General features: G+C 48.0%; 1 protein-coding gene across 1 annotated transcript in view; it reads right to left on the bottom strand.

Annotated features, from left to right (window-relative positions):
- Nucleotides 1–19,405, bottom strand: part of PPIL2 (peptidylprolyl isomerase like 2) — a 361,075-nt gene that overhangs the window by 53,268 nt on the left and 288,402 nt on the right. The window contains exon 14 of the mRNA XM_078667958.1: nucleotides 17,915–17,948. Coding sequence (XP_078524084.1) covers nucleotides 17,915–17,948 — 34 coding nt within the window. The remainder of the gene's footprint in view (nucleotides 1–17,914; nucleotides 17,949–19,405) is intronic.

The following is a 19,405-nucleotide window of genomic DNA, read 5'->3' as shown; positions in this document are numbered from 1 at the left end:
AGGCATGAAGAGGAGGGGGTATTACATGAGGAAGAGAGTCCCAGAGGAGGGTTAGAGGTGATTAGAGGTGAGACATGGAGAGGAGGGGGGTATTACTTGAGAAGAAGTGGTTCAAAGGAGGGTTAGAGGGGGAGATGTGGAGAGGAGGGGGTTTTACATGAGAAGGAGCGGTTCAGAGGAGGGTGTGGGCGCCACAGCTGGTCATACCCATCTGTCCACCTATACTGAAGGGACATTTCCAGATCTGAGATGTGGGGGCCTTTGGGGAATGCTTTAACGTCCCCTGAGCAGTTCCACTAGACCCCCCCCCCCAATCACTGGCAGCCTGGCCCTGGGCTACACACTGCCATGGGAAGCATTCATCGAGTGCGCGCTCCTCCTGCGCACTGCAGCTCCCTCCCCCTCCCAAGGAAAGTGCTAATGGGAAAGGAAAGTGATTTATTCCGGTGACACACTGAGGTATAAATAGCTGCACGGTGCAGTAACCATCGTGTCCTCAGCGACCTCACAAGATCGATGCGCACGTGCGCAGTGCTTCCGGCCAGATAGATGCGCACGTGCGCAGTGCTTCAGATAGATGCACACGTGCGCATTGCTTCCGGCCAGACTGATGCGCAGTGCTTCCGGTGTCACTGCTGGAGTGGTCCTCGCTGACAGCAGAGTCCTGGTAATGGGCCAGCCATAGCTGCCAAGGATTCAGATTGCTTATGAGTAACATTTTCATGATTTCAGTGACATTCAAAGACTATGAGTGACAGTCTTGCCAGCAAGATCAAGCAATGAAGCCATTAGAAACATATAGAAATTACACCCGTTTGTGCAATGAGAAACTAAGAAGATCTTGAAACTGCTGCGAAGCATCAGAAATGAAAGGACAACAATCTAGACAATCTGACGTGGGACTCAACTACAGGATGTGAAAGGCCCCAGTGCGGAACATGAGCTCAGCTGCCTGACAATCGGGGATCCAGTGCGGAACAGAAGCTCAGCTGCCTGACAATCGGGGCTCCAGTGCGGAACAGGAGCTCAGCTGCCTGATAGCCGGGTCCCCAGTGCGGAACATGAGCTCAGCTGCCTGACAATCGGGGCTCCAGTGCGGAACAGGAGCTCAGCTGCCTGACAGACGGGTCCCCAGTGCGGAACAGGAGCTCAGCTGCCTGACAATCGGGGCTCCAGTGCGGAACAGGAGCTCAGCTGCCTGATAGCCGGGTCCCCAGTGCGGAACAAGAGCTCAGCTGCCTGACAGCCGGGGCCCCAGTGCGGAACAGGAGCTCAGCTGCCTGACAATCGGGGCTCCAGTGCGGAACAGGAGCTCAGCTGCCTGACAGCCGGGTCCCCAGTGCGGAACATGAGCTCAGCTGCCTAACAGCCGGAGCCCCAGTGCGGAACAGAAGTTCAGCGGCCTGAGAGCCGGAGCCCCAGTGCGGAACAGGAGCTCAGCTGCCTGACAGCCGGGTCCCCAGTGCGGAGCATGACCTCAGCTGCCTAAGAGCCGGGGCCCCAGTGCGGAACATGAGATCAGCTGCCTGAGAGCCGGAGCCCCAGTGCGGAACAGGAGCTCAGCTGCCTGAGAGCCGGAGCCCCAGTGCGGAACAGGAGCTCAGCTGCCTGACAGCCGGGCCCCAGTGCGGAGCATGAGCTCAGCTGCCTGACAGCCAGGGCCCCAGTGCGGAGCATGAGCTCAGCTGCCTGACAGCCGGGTCCCCAGTGCGGTACATGAGCTCAGCTGCCTGACAATCGGGGCCCCAGTGCGGAACAGGAGCACAGCTGCCTGACAGCCGGGGCCCCAGTGCGGAGCATGAGCTCAGCTGCCTGACAGCCGGGGCCCCAGTGCAGAACATGAGCTCAGTTGCCTGAGAGCAGAGACCCCAGTGCGGAGCATGAGCTCAGCTGCCTGACAGCCGGGGTCCCAGTGCTGAACAGGAGCTCAGCTGCCTGACAGCCGGGGCCACAGTGCGGAACATGAGCCCAGCTGCCTGACAGCGGGGGGCCACAGTGCAGCACATGAGCTCAGCTGCTTGACAGCGGGGGGCCACAGTGCAGCAAATGAGCTCAGCTGCCTGACAGCCAGGGCCCTAGTGCGGAGCATGAGCTCAGCTGCCTGACAGCCGGGGCCCCAGTGCATAACATGAGCTCAGCTGCCTGACAGCCGGGGCCCTAGTGCGGAACATGACCTCACCTGCCTGACAGCCGGGGCCCTAGTGCGGAACATGACCTCACCTGCCTGACAGCCGGGGCCCTAGTGCGGAACATGACCTCAGCTGGCTGACAGCCGGGGCCCCAGTGCGGCGCATGAGCTCAGCTGCCTGAGAGCCGGGCCCCAGTGCGGAACATGACCTCACCTGCCTGACAGCCGGGGCCCTAGTGCGGAACATGACCTCAGCTGGCTGACAGCCGGGGCCCTAGTGCAGAACATGACCTCACCTGCCTGACAGCCGGGGCCCTAGTGCGGAACATGACCTCAGCTGGCTGACAGCCGGGGCCCCAGTGCGGCGCATGAGCTCAGCTGCCTGAGAGCCGGGCCCCAGTGCGGAACATGAGCTCAGCTGCCTGAGAGCCGGGCCCCAGTGCGGAACATGAGCTCAGCTGCATGACAGCCGGGGCCCCAGTGTGGAACATGAGCTCAGCTGCCTGACAGCGGGGGCCACAGTGAGGAACAGGAGCTCAGCTGCCTGACAGCTGTGGCCCCAGTGAGGAACCTGAGCTCAGCTGCCTGACAGCCGGGGCCCCAGTGCGGAACATGAGCTCAGCTGCCTGACAGCGGGGGCCACAGTGAGGAACAGGAGCTCAGCTGCCTGACAGCTGTGGCCCCAGTGAGGAACCTGAGCTCAGCTGCCTGACAGCCGGGGCACCAGTGCGGACCCTGAGCTCAGCTGCCTGACAGCGGGGGCCCCAGTGCGGAACATGAGCTCAGCTGCCTGAGAGCCGGGGTCCCTGTGAGGAACCTGAGCTCAGCTGCCTGACAGCCGGGGCCCCAGTGCGGAACATGAGCTCAGCTGCCTGACAGCGGGGGCCACAGTGAGGAACAGGAGCTCAGCTGCCTGACAGCTGTGGCCCCAGTGAGGAACCTGAGCTCAGCTGCCTGACAGCCGGGGCACCAGTGCGGACCCTGAGCTCAGCTGCCTGACAGCGGGGGCCCCAGTGCGGAACATGAGCTCAGCTGCCTGAGAGCCGGGGCCCCTGTGAGGAACCTGAGCTCAGCTGCCTGACAGCCGGTGCCCCAGTACGGAACATGAGCTCAGCTGCCTGAGAGCCGGGGCCCCAGTGCAGAACATGAGCCCACCTGCCTGACAGCCGGGGCCCCAGTGCGGTGCATGACCTCACCTGCCTGACAGCCGGGGCCCCAGTGCGGAACATGAGCTCAGCTGCCTGAGAGCCAGGCCCCAGTGCGGAGCATGAGCTCAGCTGCCTGAAAGCCGAGGCCCCAGTGCGGAACATGAGCTCAGCTGCCTGACAGCCGGGGCCCCAGTACAGAACCGGATCTCAGCTGCCTGAGAGCTGGGGCCCCAGTGGGAGACATGAGCTCAGCTGCCTGACAGCCGGAGCCACAGTGCGGAACATGAGCTCAGCTGCTTGAGAGCCGGGGCCCCAGTGTGGAACCAGAGCTCAGCTGCCTGAGAGCCGGGGCCCCAGTGCAGAACATGAGCTCAGCTGCTTGAGAGCCGGGGCCCCAGTGCAGAACATGAGCTCAGCTGCCTGAGAGCCGGGACCCCTGTGCGGAACCAGAGCTCAGCTGCCTGAGAGCCGGGGCCCCAGTGCGGAACATGAGCTCAGCTGCCTGAGAGCCGGGGCCCCTGTGCGGAACCAGAGCTCAGCTGCCTGAGAGCCGGGGCCCCAGTGCGGAACATGAGCTCAGCTGCCTGACAGCCGGGTGGAGAACATGCTAAGAGCATCATTAGTGCCCATGACGGTTTGGCCAGACATCTTGGGCCGGGCAAACCGTCATGCGCACTTATGGAACACCAACCACTGCTCTCTCTGAGCGAGCCCAGCCTGCACCACCCGATCGTGGCCCCGCAGTATGGAGACGGGACAATGCGGAGAGTGCTCAAGCAATGGTAGGAAGCATCAGGAAGGTGCAGCCGCGCAAGCAGTGAGAGGCCGTGGGGTTGAGAGGCCGGCATTAAGCACTAGGCTGCGGCACCATGAGTCACACGAAGATGGCTGGCGATAGGCCAATGTGGCTTGTGGTATCTCAGTGTCCGCCTTGCCCGCGGTCATCCCCTGCGCAGCAGAAACTCACAATCAGCACCTAGCCAACTGAACGCTATAATATTTTCTGAAGTTAGGGAATGACATATAGAAGAACTTATCAATTGGAGCATTAGGTGCCCGGTCCATTCATTTAATAGCTCCTTGAGCCTCTTTTGACAAGTAAGCCTGAGAAAGTGTAACACACTTAGGAGTTTAAGGGCCTGAACGAGCATAGTCACAATACTGATTTTTAAACCCCGTATTCGGTCGTACAACGCTCACAATCAGCAATGCATTTAAACAATACGCTGGAAGGAGAGCAGGTTGTGAGTGTGGCTCAGTAGTAAGAGGAGGCACTGTCCAGATATGGCTTTTAAGAAGTTTGGAAACCGTAGAGTATTGATGAAGAGACTGGGTACAGTACAATCACTGAAGAAGAGCAAAAGAGAGATCCAGGACTGCAGGTGATATCTGAGTTTTTTTCCTCTTCTATCGCCTTTGAGTCTAGATAGATAGAGGGAATATGTCACATGAAAGCGTAGTACTACATGGCGTAAAAACAAGTAATACTGCAAATCCTGATGTAGAAGGACAAGAGCTGAAAGTTGAAGCAATTGTCGAAATCAACGCGCTGGATCTCTCTATAGAAACAAATCAGCAGCGGACAACTTCCCAAGCCACCATAGTGCATACTTCAATTATGGATTATACACTGCGCGACATACATTTGAGTCATCGCACTCATACAGTAGAGTCCAAACCACTGAAAGACTCGAGAACGCTTCAATATGACCCTGAGCAACATATCAGGTCTTGAAGAAAGCCTATCCCATTTCCAGACTTCCCTTTACCCTCATCTCCACATTCAGCTAATGAGCAAGTAATTATTTCTGAATCACTATAGTCCCTGCAGAGAGTTTTATAATCAATACTTGCACTGCTCGAAAAAACAACAATCAATTCTGATCATTGATTAGAAACAAACTACAGCACTACAGGTTTTAGTGGATCAAAACAACTCGTCAACCATCGCACGGATTAAACTTAAAAGTGGAGAACATAAAAGTAAGGATATGGATCAAACAAAAACGCAATTTCAAGGGGAAATTAAAAACAAAAAAACTCAAGTGCAACACAAACAAGTAGAAAATGTATTAGGGAACTAAAGCGAAAAGAGATAAAAATGGCACAGTCTTATTTGCTTCATAAGCTGTTTTCAGAATCTATACGTGACTGTGAGACAAATATAAAAAAAATTCCACCTTGCGATCCGATATTCATTCGTACAAGAGCTCCAGAGACCTCACGACAACTTGAGTCATCTCCCTCAGCATTACAAGAAATGAAAATAAAGTCATCTAACAAAACCCAGGCAAAAACAAAAATACCTATCAAGAAAAAGAGAAGAATCAACTTCAGACAGGATGAATATTATGTCCCCCCTACTGTCCAGCCTCCCTCGTTCCCTGCCAGCTGCCACTAACTGCAGAATCAAAAAGAGGAAATTTCCCAAAATAAAATCTCCACAGACTGAACCTCCATTAAAAGATGCACTTAAAGGAGTAAAGAGGCCCGTAGATCAAAACGAATCCAATCTGGAGGTCTCAAGTTTTGGGAATATTTCCACCAATGTTCAGAAAAGAAGCACTAATGCAATTAAATCCTCAAGCTCCTAGCTAGAAAGTTCAAAGTGTCTTCGGGTTTTTCATCGCCCTACACAATTACTGTTGGCAACCAATTCCAGCGAAGGGGCTAAAGAGATAAACCCTTTACAGAACTTGTCCTGTGTCTTGGAGCTATTGGACCTTCTTGGTAATGGAAACGACCCCTTGAATCGACAAAGGATCTTGACGCTTTTGCATAATCTCCACTCTCTTCAGACATTTACTCCTTCCGAAACAAAGTTGGCTTCATTTCCTAATATGCTTGATTTAACTACAGTACAAGTGGAATTTTGGTCTAGTGTGATTCCATCGATTGTGCTTCAGGAAAGTGAAAAATTGTAAAATAATGGCTTTGACGTAGTAGGGGTCAGCTATAAATCCCTAGTAGCCTTCCCCTTACTGAATAGGGAACATAGTGGGGCGAAGCAACTGCTACCTAAGAAAAGTCGAGACCATGACTAGTTTAAACACGTATTAATGATTCGTATTGAAGAAGGCGATAGGCAGATATGGAACCATCTTAAACAGACAAAACAGTAATGGATTGCACTTGGTCTTCGCTCTCAAGGAGTCTAAACTAAAACAGACAAGGAAGAGGATCCAAACTCCCCTTTAAGCAATAACATCTCAATTATTTCTTATCGTCGGACTTGAATCATCTAAGCTATCTCGTCTATTGAGAAACTCCCCTGGAATTGTCTGCCTTCAAGAAGTCTAGTCTCCAGTCAAATTTGATTGTAATAATTATTTTGTTTTTAATGTCCCTGCCATGAGGGTAAGACGAGGTCACGCAAAGGGCAGACTTTGAATTCTATTATCAGAAGAGATAATGTGGGATTTTGAAATAACCAATTTTCCATGTAACAACATACAAGGTATTAAAATGAATCTCTTGAAAGACGGAGTCCACTCAGTTGAATCTTTCTATTTAATATTTATGTTCCACCAGGCCCCGAATTTAACCTATTGTTGGTAAAAATATTTGATTTAATAGAATCCACCCTTGAGGCAGGTGGGAATTTGCAAATCTTACTAGTGGGTGACTTTAATGGGAACATTTCTAGCATCTTATTGAAAACATACAGGAATGAAGATCTCGAAGAAACCTGGTCCATTCCAACTCCTGTTTTTCCAGATTCTAGAAAGGCACAAACATGGAAGGATGTTATTGGAGTCACTTAGTGGAATCAACGGAGTGATTCTAAATTGAAGAACGGAAGGAGATGTTCCGGCAGCTTTTACAAGAAAGGTGATCACTGGTTCTTCTATATTGGACTAATTCATCAGTAGCCAAGATCTATTTAAGAAATTATGGTTCCTTAAATCCAAATTTGTTAAAGTTAGTGATCATGCAATACTCCTCCTAGAACTCTAATTACATTTACAGGCTATTTCTTCGTGGTCTCTAGCAGATGGTAAGGGAGATGCTTTAATAGCTCAAAAACAGGGTTAAATTACATGTAATTCTATTAATGTGATCAAAATGAATGTAGTAGTAATCTCAAAACAATTGCGTCATGCATATAAAGGAAGCAATCCAGTTTTAATCTTAGAAGAGATACTTCAGTAGTTCAATCTCTTCAGAGGAGGGTAGTCCCCTATAAATCCACAACTCTAAGGAAGAAGAAAATCTTTGAGGTCGACCTTTCTGGTAAATTGATAGTTGATGAAGGGCTGCCATTTTGTTTGTTCCACCACTGCAGAGAGTGATGACTAGGGCTATCTACCAACACTAGATCCATTAATTGACCCTGTGATTTGATTCAACTGGCGTGCTAAGCATTCTTGTAGAGGACGCATGTGTAATCTTGCATAGGGCACTATTGCGATGCATGTCATCATTTCCAACAGTTGCATGAAAGTTTTGACTGTTAGGTATTGATCGTTTAGAAACTGTAGTAATAAAGTTAGCAAGTTTTGAATTCTGGCTGTACTGTGAGATGCTAGCACTGTGTGAATGTTTGTGATTGCTCCCAGGTATGGTTGCAGTTATGAGGGTTGGAGATGGTACTTTTGTGCATGGACTGTAAATCCCAATTGGTGAAGGAGGTTTATGGTGGCTTGAGTGTGTTGTAGACACCTTTGCTGTGTGTTGGCTTTGATGAGCCAATCGTCCAGATATGGAAAGACATTAATTTGTTGTCTTCTTAAATGAACTGGTACTACTGCCAAACATTTTGTTACTCTGGGTGCAGTAGTCACTCCGAATGGGAGTACTTTGAACTTATAGTGATGTCCTGCTATCACAAATCTGAGATATTTGCAATGTGCTGGGTGTACAGGATTATGTCTAGTGTGGGCATTGCCGCCTTGCTGTAGAATTGGAAGCACTAGTTGAAGGGTACCCATGTGGAAGTGTTCTGACAGAACGCACATGTTTTATGTTCTGAGCTCTAAGCTTGGTCTTAGAGACCCATCCTTTTTGGGGATTAGGAAGTAACATGAGTAAATTCCTGATCCTTCATGTTGTAATGGTACCGGATCTATAGCTCCTTTAGTTAGAAGAGCGTGTACCTCTTGTTTCTGGAGCTGTCGGTGTTGTGGTGAGAGTTTGTGAATGCGAGGTGGAATATTGGGAGGGTTGCTGGTAAGCTCCAGGCTATAAACATGTTGGAAAATATCCAAAACCTATTTGTCTGAAGTTATGGATTGCCAAATGGGGAGAAAGTGTTGTAACCTTCCTCCGACAGGTGATTAATGGTCGGGGGGAGTACTAGCAAGTCACTGCTTGTTAGTGGACTAGGAAGGTGCGTGTTGGTGTACCTCTATCTCTTCCCTTAAAATCATCCTTATAGAATCCTCTAGAGGGGGATGATTTCGTTTGTGTCTTGTTTAAAGATGCAACTGCATCTGTGGTGTTCATTTTGTAGCCTCCTCTGTAAAAGGAACGACGAAAGGAACCTATTGAAGTGCTCCCATAGATTTTGCTACTTCTGTATCCTTTTTCATCTTTTCAAGGGATTGGTCTATTTGAGGCCCAAATACGTGTTCCTTATCAAAGGGCGCATTAAGAATGGTTTGAAACCAGAAATTCTGAGCCATTCATGTCTCCGAAGTAGAATACTGGTATTGACTCCTCTAGCTGCAGTATCTGCAGCATCTAATGCACACCTGATAGAGGAATAGAAATAAGTTTCCCTTCCTGCACTATTTCCTGTCCCCTTTTCAGTGTTCCTCTGGAAAATATTGAAATAATTCTCCCATTTCATCCTAGTGAGCTCTATTGTATCTAGACAACAGTATTAGCAATACGCCAATGGGTGGCTGCGTGAGCCGCTTCTCTCTTCCCTGGCGCATGTATTAGCTTGGATTCTTTCTCTGGAGGTTGTGCCTCCCCTGAGGTTTGTGAGTTTGCCTTCTTAAGGGCATTAGAGACCACCAAGGAATCAAAAGGTAACTAGCCCTTAATAAAAAAACTGGGTCAGATGGTGCAGATTTATATTTGTTGTCCACCCTAGGTGTTAGTATACGTGCTCTAACTGGGTCTTTAAAAATATCATTTGTATGCCTCATCATACCTTTGAACATAGGCAACATTTGTGTTTTGTGTGTTCCTCAAGTTTCAAATAGGAAATCTTCTTCTAGGGATTCCTTGTGTAAATTTGATAATTAGCTCCCCTAGCAATTAATCCCTGATATGCGGTATTATCATCAGGAGAGGAAGGTTTTGCTGGATAGATCAGGGTCTGTATCTTGAGGTGAGTCTATATTATAGTCATCCCATGGTTCAGGTGGTGGCGGAGTATAATTATCGTCATCCTGTCCCAAATCAGGATTTTGTTTTAGAAGAACCTGACGGAGTAACGTGTAGAGGATCTATATCTGGTATAATGGAAATTTGTGAGGAAAGTGGAGGGGATTGATGAATGTAAATAGGGCTGGTAGGCATGTCCTGTTTCTTCAGAGTGATTCTGTATTTAGTGTCTGCCGTCCTTTTTCAAGGTATTACTGGTTTAGCTATTATGTGTCCAGTATCAGGATTTATATGAATCAAGTTTCCGAACCATTGTCTGAGTTTAAGAGGCTGACCTTTCCTAGTCAACACCTTCTCAGGAGATTAGGTATTGGTATGACCAGTCACAAGGGGTTATGGATTCAAGTTGGATGGTGTTGTCCTTAGATATGATTAGATTGGGGGTGGAGCCTCTAATTATTGGGCTATTACAACACTAATTACGGTTGAGGTCCGTGAGGAAGGACTTCAAAGTGTTCAATAAGGAGTTTTAAAGCATCACACACCACCCCGGTCACTTCAGAGTCCTGGCAGGACACACGCGCAGTGCAAGAAGAGTAAAGACAACAAGGAGGGTAAAGTCCAGGCAGATGAGGTCGCGGCCTTGGATCAACCATTCTTTGAGCGCTCTCCTCAATGAAACAGATCTAAGTGACTGCTTTGTAGAGTGTCCTGGATTGTGGATAACTGGACACAATTCTGACCTGTGGACTAAGAGTCGGCCACAGTCTTAGAATCTCAACCACTAAGGATCTGTCTCCTTGGTAGGGTCTTTTAAAGGAGCCACAAGGCTGATCAGAAGATCCTGGTTGGGTCATAACGATGAAACATCATTAACACCAGAGAAAAATGTGGGAGAAGAGATGTCCGAGCATGCGAGACAAACATCTTACTGAAAATGTAACCTAATTAAACAGGACTGTTTACAACAGGCTACCTTATGCTCATTTTACCCATGAGATGAAAGGGGACCACCTTCCTAAACGTGCAGGTTTAGCCTGTCTCCAGCCCAAGAGCCGTAATGCGATGACATGGGATTCAACCTACGACAGACTGACTGCCATTAGACCCGCAATGAAGGGCCATACTAGGCCTCACAGGTATCAGAGAGCTATACACACAAATGAACATCATACTTGGTAATAGAGCAAGCAAATGGAGGTGGATATAAAGGGGACTCCACCCTCTAGAGAGTGGCAGTGATATTGGCAAAGAACAGAGAAGGGCTTTTTGGAAGAGAAGTGAGGCCAGGACTATGGCCAAAGGTCGACCAGGAGTATTCTGGGACTAAATCGCTTAGATATTATAGGAGGGGAAGTAGCCATGTGCATGTAATGACTTGTCCTAGAGGTATTACTTAGGTTAGGCAGGTAGTGCTTATTGTGGGGAAACAGCTCGCTGAGCTAAAAGGTGCTTTAGTTTGTCTACAGAGTTGCTTTGTGTAGGTACTTTAATAAATGAGAGATACAGAGTTCCAGAGTTTGCGAGTAGCACCAGAGAATGCCGGCACCCGGGTCCTTTAAGTCCTGAATATGGTGAATTCCAAGTGTAGGGTTCTCTGCTGCTAGGACAGGAGGCACCTGGTGATAGTTTGACGCTCATGGTATACAGCTCCTTGCTGCTAGTGACTTGGCAGCTGGTGATAGTTTGAGCCTCATGGTATACAGCTCTTTGCTGCTAGGTGAAGGGGCACCTTCTAATAACTACAGCCTCCAGGCACAGTGCACAATTTGCCGCTAGGAAAGCGGGCCCCTTCTGATAAAATGAGCCTCCAGGCAAATGGCTCCTTGCTGCATGATGAAGGGAGACTTGCTGATAATGTGAGCCTCCAGGCATAGGGCGTCCTGCTGCTATGTTAAGGGGCAGCTGATGATAACTTGATCCCCCAGGCACACAGCACCCTGCTGCTAGGTGAAGGGGTATCTTCTGATACTTGAGACTCACTCCAGGCATAGAGCACTTTGATGCTATGTGAAGGAGTACCTTCCGATAACTTGAGCCTCCAAGCATAGATCACGCTGCTGCTAGGTGAAGGGGCACCTGCTGATACTTGAGCCTCCAGACATAGAGCGCCTTGCTGCTTGGTGAAGGGGCGCCTGCTGATAACTTGAGCTTCCAGGCAAACATCTCCATACTGCTAGGTGATGGGTACCTGCTGATAACGCTCGCTTCTATGCAAGGTACGTGGTGTGTTGAGGTGGCTACCATAATGTGCAGATAATGCATCAGGCATACACGTAGAGAGGTGGAAGGAAGATAGAAGAGGTGGAAGGAAGATAGAAGAGGTGGAAAGCGAGGGGTGGACAAAGACGATTTGGGAATCACATGCCAAATGAAAGTCCAATGCAGATGGAAGCTGCAAGGAGAAGGGGTCCACAAACACTGCCTGCAACAGAGACATGTACTTACCCCTCTAGGGCCATAATGTATCAACTCATGGCCCCACAGGCACAGAATGGTCAAATCCTTTGATACACCAGGTCCGAAATGTGTTACCATCTGTTGATAAGAAGGATAACAATGGAACATTGTTTTTAAACTTCTGCAGCTAAGGGACTGTCCTCCAGCCTCGATTCCAAAGAGAATAAGGGGGTTCACCGCCTTGCTTCGTTAGTTCTAAGCAACTTTTCCAACGCTCCCTTGTCCATAAGGCAGTATTGTCTATTTGGGAATCTGGTGCAGGGTTTTCATAGAATACCCCACGAATGACCCTCTTCTGCCAAGCGTTCACTACTCACTTATCCGAGAGTGCCTACTTCCATTTCTGTAAGAACGGTGAAATCTTTCCTCCAGCTGGGGTCCAGTATGCCTGAGTCTGGAGGCACCAGTCTCCTCTTGCTTTGGGTACATCTTGTATTGATGCAAAAACAGTGGTTGTGGTCGCACTCGCACACCCCCCGTCCCGCGGTCTCAGGTGCTTGCATCAAGCCACACAGCAGATACGTCTCCTCCCCGACTACCTGCTTGTCTTGTCGTTTCACAGTTTACACTCATTCAAACCCTGAAAGAGGCGTGTTTCATTGGGGGGTTCTCACCGGAGCACAGGCCCGAGGACCGACAATCTGGGACGAATCACCCACATCACAAAGCTTAAAACAAAAGTGCTTACATTTTATCCGAATTTCAAGTACCCTAGAAAGCCATTTGCAGCCAAATAATAGAGCAGAGGTCCGAATTGCAACAACCCAACAATCTGTAACAATCTAACAAAGTACTGGGGGCGGAGGCTAGGGACCATTCAGTCATTGGTTGAGGTCAAATATCCCAAATAATGAAGTGAACGGGTTGCTAAAGTGTCTGTTTATATCTATAACCTTTGTATAAATGCCCTCCAATGATTGGCTGCTTGTGTACCCCTGTGTTGGGTACCCTTAAAATGTGTCCAAGGAGAATGTGCGAACATCTCAGGGACACTTTTAGGACATTTAAATATACATCACTAGTGACAACCCCCAGCCCGACAAAAGGGAATATTTCAAAAGCAAGTGAATGTATAAAAACTCCTCTCCTGGAGGATGCACAGTGCTTTTGGATGTCAATGCTTGTGAGAATGTGGTCAGTGACCTCAATGGAGGAAAGAGGACGTTTGTAGCGACTGTGACATCACAGGAGGCGGCGGCATGGGACGTGCGTACACGCAGCGCTTCCAGGAATGCTGAGGGTATCAATATCTTATAGCCAAACTGTTCCTCAATCGATCTCTTTCCACAATTCATTGACGCAGACAGTAGCACTGTACCAGGCATCCATCATAAGTGACACCAGAACGTCCAGGCACGCAGTCTGTCGCATACGCGCCGAGCAGCCTGTAAACAGATACCAGGAGAAAGAATGAATGTGGATGAGCCCTGACGAGGGAATTTTGCAACTCAATCAATGGGCGAAAATGTTAAGGCCAATGGAAACCAAATGCCATCCCTGGTGTGCCCGGCCTGGCATCGCTGGCATTCTTGAATTTCCATGTGTCCTTGTCGATCTTGCACGGTCACTGTTAGCATGCATGCACTGCCATTTCTGGTGTTTTTGCACCCTCATCCCTCGTGTGCACCGGCTGCTATCCTTATTCTGCCCCCCCCCCCTCGCTATCCTTCAGTTTCTGCACTGCCACCAAGGAAAATGGACGGCTGAAAAAAAAAAGGCAGAATCGATTAGACCGTTTTTCCGGTTGTCGGGGAAGTCAGTGGTTGCTAGGCAGTATTGATGGGGCATTTGGCCATTTCCCACTTGTGTCCAAGGACACCTCCGGTACTACTGCATTCCTGAGGGAAAGTTGGTGCTTACCGCACTTGACGGTAGAGGATTTGGAGCTGAGATGTATGATAGATCAATTACATTCAAACTCCAGGTTCACTAAGGCATTTACTAAAATGCAGAAAAGTAGGGCAGTTACAAAGAAGAACCTAGCATCTTCTGGTGCCAAAGTGAACTTTTTACGCAGTTTTTACTTAAATACCAATAGTCGCTATGACCAACCCCATCCTGCGTGGGAAGCTTTGGCCGCCATTTGATGAACTTGGTTAATGCTCACCTCTAGGCTTTACTGTGTGCTTTGACCACAAGTTCCAGTCAATGGAGCAAAGATACTGGACGGATTACAACAATTGCCAGGTTGACTATGATCAATCTGTGGTTTACCTTAATTTAGTGGCCGTAGACGACCAAGCGTGTTTGAGCCCAAGTTGAGAGAAACCTGCAAAAATAAAAAAAATTCAGATGCACAAAAAACCCGCTCTCAAACTGAAGAGTGCATTGGCTGCCCCAAGTCTGGATTTGCGTTATACTGGGGTCCCGGTATGAGTAGTGCAGTTATATTATGTTACCCGTATTTGTTGAGCGCATATACCCCAGGTTGGTTTCTTGCAGCTAGGGTAACAGGAGTGCATCATGCTGCACACGGTTTTAGTCACATGCCTGTTTAAAGAGCCATGTTTTTAGGAGTTGCTGATTCTCACATAGCTGGGGGGTAATTCTGATATCATATACCAGGGGCAAGTACTGAGAAAATGGAACAACCCATTTTCTTCTTTTTGAGTTTGGGGATTGTTAGGATATATCTTCATTTTCGATTGGGGGTGTATTTTTAAATTGTGGCAGATATTAAAAAAGGCCAGGCTTCTTCCGTAGAGGGATTTAAAAATGATACAGCCATTCTTGAAAACAGACCTTTCCTCGTTCTTCTACCAAGACGCAAGTGTAATTTTCTCATCCGCGGGGGGATGTGGCGGTGTCCGAGCTGTTGTAAAATCCTCCTGGCTGCCTGGTTCTGTGCCAGTTGGGGTCTGCAATTGAGGATTTTAGGGATGCCCAGATAGAGAGTTCGGGTAGTCTATCCGAGAGATGACTAAGGGGGGGATAACTTGGACAAGGGCTTCGAGGGTAAGGATCTTTGCTGATGTTCCTATTTCTACGGAGTTGCAGGAGGAGGTTACAGCTCCTAGCTGGGGTTTCATAGAGAGATCCTCGTCAATAAGAACCCCAAGAATTGTTACTGATTTCTTGGACGTGGTGGGAGCGCCCATCGCAGGAGGCCAGAATGGAGGATTCCACAAATCATACTTGTTTTTGGTGACGGCAATTTCTGTTTTGTCAGAGTGATGAGTAACTAGAGACAGTTCAGAGAGAGCCCAGTTACTTCTGAGGTAGTCTCTTCGTCAATTGTCCACGCATGGGCCGGCCAGTGTTGGGGATGGACTAGCACATTGGGTGCATCCTCCAGGGGCACCAACCTTTAGGAGCCCATCCCTCTATGCTTCCAGGTCAAGTTTAGAATTGTCCGCTGGTGGGGGCACACACGGCAGGGACACGGAGGGTTGGGACAGCCTCGCTACAGCACTGTGGAGATATCGGATTCAGGGTCTTCAGATCTACCGTCTTCCGCTGATGGTAGAACAAAGTACTTCTCTTTGGTTGATGGGTGAAGAAAAAGAACTGGATGGCATTCATTTCTTTTGTGCCTCAATGTTATACCGGGTCCTGAGTCCATAATGCTCCCCTACCCCTACACGTAGCCTCCCTGACTAAGCCTGGGATCGCTCATCTTTGCTACGCTGAGCATCAGGTTTTAAATGCACCATATATTTATGATTAGCAGTTCATGTATATATATCTTTTCCATATTCGCAGCCCTGATGACGTCCTAGCCTTAGGACGAAACGTGTCGGCTCTTGGCTGTAATATCAATTGACATAGAAGTCTGTAGTTAATGTTATGACCGAGAAGAACGCACAATAAAAAGAAAATCAAGAACTCAAGATCCTTCTGAAGAATCGTCTTTTTGATGCATGATGTTCATATAAAGATTGTTGTACAAAATATTTGGATAATTATAATCATATATTTTGGATCAAGATATAGCGCTCCGAGCCCTTTTTCAGTTTAAATGCACCAGTGCTCATTCTTGGGCACAATAGTAGGTCAGGCCCTGGAACATCAGTGGTAAAATACCCCAATTGGCACCCGAGGACCCCTGTGTGCCCTAGGACTCCCATGCCAGTTCACCGTCACATATGACCACACAAGAAGCATGCTGCTGTCAGGCAGGGTAGTGGATACTTCTTAACACACAGGAGACATGCTGCGGTCTGAGGCAGTATATGTTCCTGTTACACACACATACGCAGGAAGGGGTGGTAATACACACTTCAATCAAACAAAGGGAACAAGAATGATGAAGTTAGTGGGAGCTGCCTCCACAAACACCATGCAAGCAGGAGCGTGATAGTGTATGCTTGCGCCACAAACACAACATGCATGCAGGAGGGGGTAGGGATGGCCGCACATAGGTGGGCAGAGCACTCACACCAGGCGTGTAACCCCCATAGGGCTAAAAGGGCTTCAGCCCCACGTGTGTCTCAGCCTGGGCTGCTGCGGGCTAGGCTGGGCAGTGTCTGGAGTCTTATCACCGGCACGCCCGAGTTTTTCACAGGTCTTTAAAGACCTTTGTCAACTGGTTTACTTTTTTTCTGGTTCCAGTAAGCCCTGGGCCAAATCTGCCTATTCCTTACACCTGTATTTTACATGTACTGCCGTAGTGTGAGAATACATTTCATGAAAAGGAATATAAAGTAGGGTTGCCAAAAGAAAAATGCCAGTCATGTGTTGTTTAAAAGCCTGCAAAAACCTTGTCTTGACACTAAATAGGGTTTTAAATAAAAAAAGTATATATTTATTTGTAATGTGGCTTTTCTGTCTTTGTTCCCTTTAATTTTCAGTCATGGATCATTCAGGCAGCCCTAGAACACAAATAAAAGTGCTTTCTGTGTATATTTGCTGTTTGAAGTTTGCACAGATAATTGCTGAAAATACGGCTTTAGGCGACTGCTTATTTTTGCACCATCTGGGGCATCAAAATAATGAGCTGGCAACCACATTATTTCCTCCACCCTCGATCCCCGATTAATGCCATAATAGCAATAGTTTAACTTACATATGAAACCTTAAGCCACCGTCAATAACAGGCTATGTTACTTCAAGTGTCTGGGAATGCACGCTGCATTCAGACAACTCACTCCTCATTCTCGCCCGTCACTTTCACGCTCACCCTGCACTCACTGCGATCCCAATACACTCACAATGATCACCATGCACTCACACCATTCACCCCGCACTCACAATGCACTTGTGCTGTTCACCCTGCAGTCACACGAGCACTCTGCTCACCCTGCACTCATGTGACACTTCACTCATGTGTTCCCCTCACTGCTCAATCTGCAATCTCACTCAAAGAAGCCCATCACTAACCCACTCTGCACTTACATCAAATCATAAGGTCACCTCACTCACCCTGCAGTCACTTCTCTTACGGTACTCTCACACTGGCACTCCGACCACCCACACAGCGCAGAGGGTTAATGCGTCTGCTACAAAGAATGTGTACCATGCAGATCACTGAACTGAGTGTGAGTAAACGATGAGTAGCGCGATAAAAAAATTAAATGTTTGTCAGAAAGGTGCTATAGAGAGATGAGGTAGGTGCATTGTTGGTGAGTGGTAGTGAGGGAATTCATGGAGAAGGAGGAAATGGGGGGCGCCCCACCCCATAAAAAAAAGACTTTTGCACCGAGTGCGCGCACTGCAGGGCCAGCCCTGGCTGGACGTCTTCGCACCCCTCCAAGTTCGGGTCTAGTCGCGCCCCTGACTCACATACTACCTGTGATGGTTCATTCATTTTAAGTTTTGGAGCCTGGACCCCAGTGCATAAGAAACAGACGCGGCATGTCCAGTTGCAATGACAGAGCGACACGAAGCAAGGGGCACAACATGTAATATAACACAACATGTAACAATGAAAGAAACGCAAAAGTAGCCGGAACGTGTCGTTTACCTGTGCCCGTCCCCGTGGGGTCGCCTCCTTGAATCTGTTGAAAAATACAGAAAACAGAGTATGTTAAACAGTTGAATAAAAGCGCTAAACCCGTGATTCACGCACGACTACCACAGAGGGTGACCATGGTCATGCCAAGAATCCTCCTCCTCAGCAGTACATGCTAGCAGGTGCGAAGGCGCCCTCACCACATGTGTCCAGAGAACATACGTCATGAGGAATCACGTGGCTTCAGATTGGGCTGTGTGCCCAGGACGCTCCCAAACAACCATCTATCCAGAGGGAACCCTGTGGAGTGTAGGACAGAGTTCGTCAAACTGTGGGGTGCGCCCCCTGGGGGTCCGTGGAGGCATTGCCAGGGGGGCGCAAATGCTTCATTGAGTACTTGTAAGTAATGATGGCCTGAAAACGCGACTTTCTTTGTTTTTCTGTTTCCAGGCCGTCTTCATTTACATGAATGGACTGAGTTTACGAGTGCCACCTTGAACAGTGAAAAATACCTGCCATCTGTTCAAGTGTTAAGATTCTGCAAAGGCCCGGGCATCTGTATTTATTCCTAACATGGCTTTTCTGTCATTGAGTTCTTTAGTTATCATGCAGAGCTCATTAGGGCGGCAGTAGAACACATTTTAAAGTCTGTATTTTCTATTTAAAGTATGTGTTAATGACAGGAAGAAATTACTTCCGACTGATTTTTCTAACATTTGTATCAGCATTAACTCAATGGTCATGCCAGCAACTGTATTCCCGAGTACTGTGGTTGCAATGTAAAAACATGGCAATAAACAACATTTTGATACTTTTTCACATGAACAGCAAATGCATATAAAATACTGCACACGCCTTAAGCGACACCTTACATAAAAAAGCAATGCAATTTAAATTAATTGGTGGGAAATGCACTCTTCCAGTTATGAAACATTAATTGGTTAATAGAGCCACTGCAGATGTCTTTTTGTCAGATCAGAGTCACAGAACTTGGCGCAGTGCAGAATACCAACATGTATTTATAGTGGTCTGAGGTCCCAACAAGTAACAGAAAGCACTGAAAATATTGGTTATTATTTTTAAATTGTAATAGTAAAAGATAGGCTGCCACGCAATAATTTGGTGCACATGACGAAAACAAGTACTTTCCACATATTCATTATGTCTAACCTAGTGTAGACATTTGTATAAGTTCATTAAAGGGCAGTTTTCAAAACTCAGCATCTTTACATTATCTTTCCAAAAAAGTTATATATAATTTTCGTCTTGAAACTTCAAGTGACTGCTTAAATTAAAGCACTTTAGAGCCCTGTCCCCTGACCTCCACCTTCAGCACCCTCCAAGTACTCCATGTCCTCATTAACAATTCAGGGATTGTAACTTTTAGCACAATATATCAATCAATCAATCAGGAGTTTGTTAAAGCGCGACTACTCACCCGTAAGGGTCTCAAGGCGCTAGGGGTGGGGGTGGGGGGGGTTGGGGGGTGCAGGTTCCATTCCA

This window comes from Lissotriton helveticus, chromosome 11, assembly GCF_964261635.1.
Source record: "Lissotriton helveticus chromosome 11, aLisHel1.1, whole genome shotgun sequence".
NCBI classification, from domain to species: Eukaryota; Metazoa; Chordata; class Amphibia; order Caudata; family Salamandridae; genus Lissotriton; species Lissotriton helveticus.
This window is presented reverse-complemented; position numbering and strand designations above follow the sequence as displayed.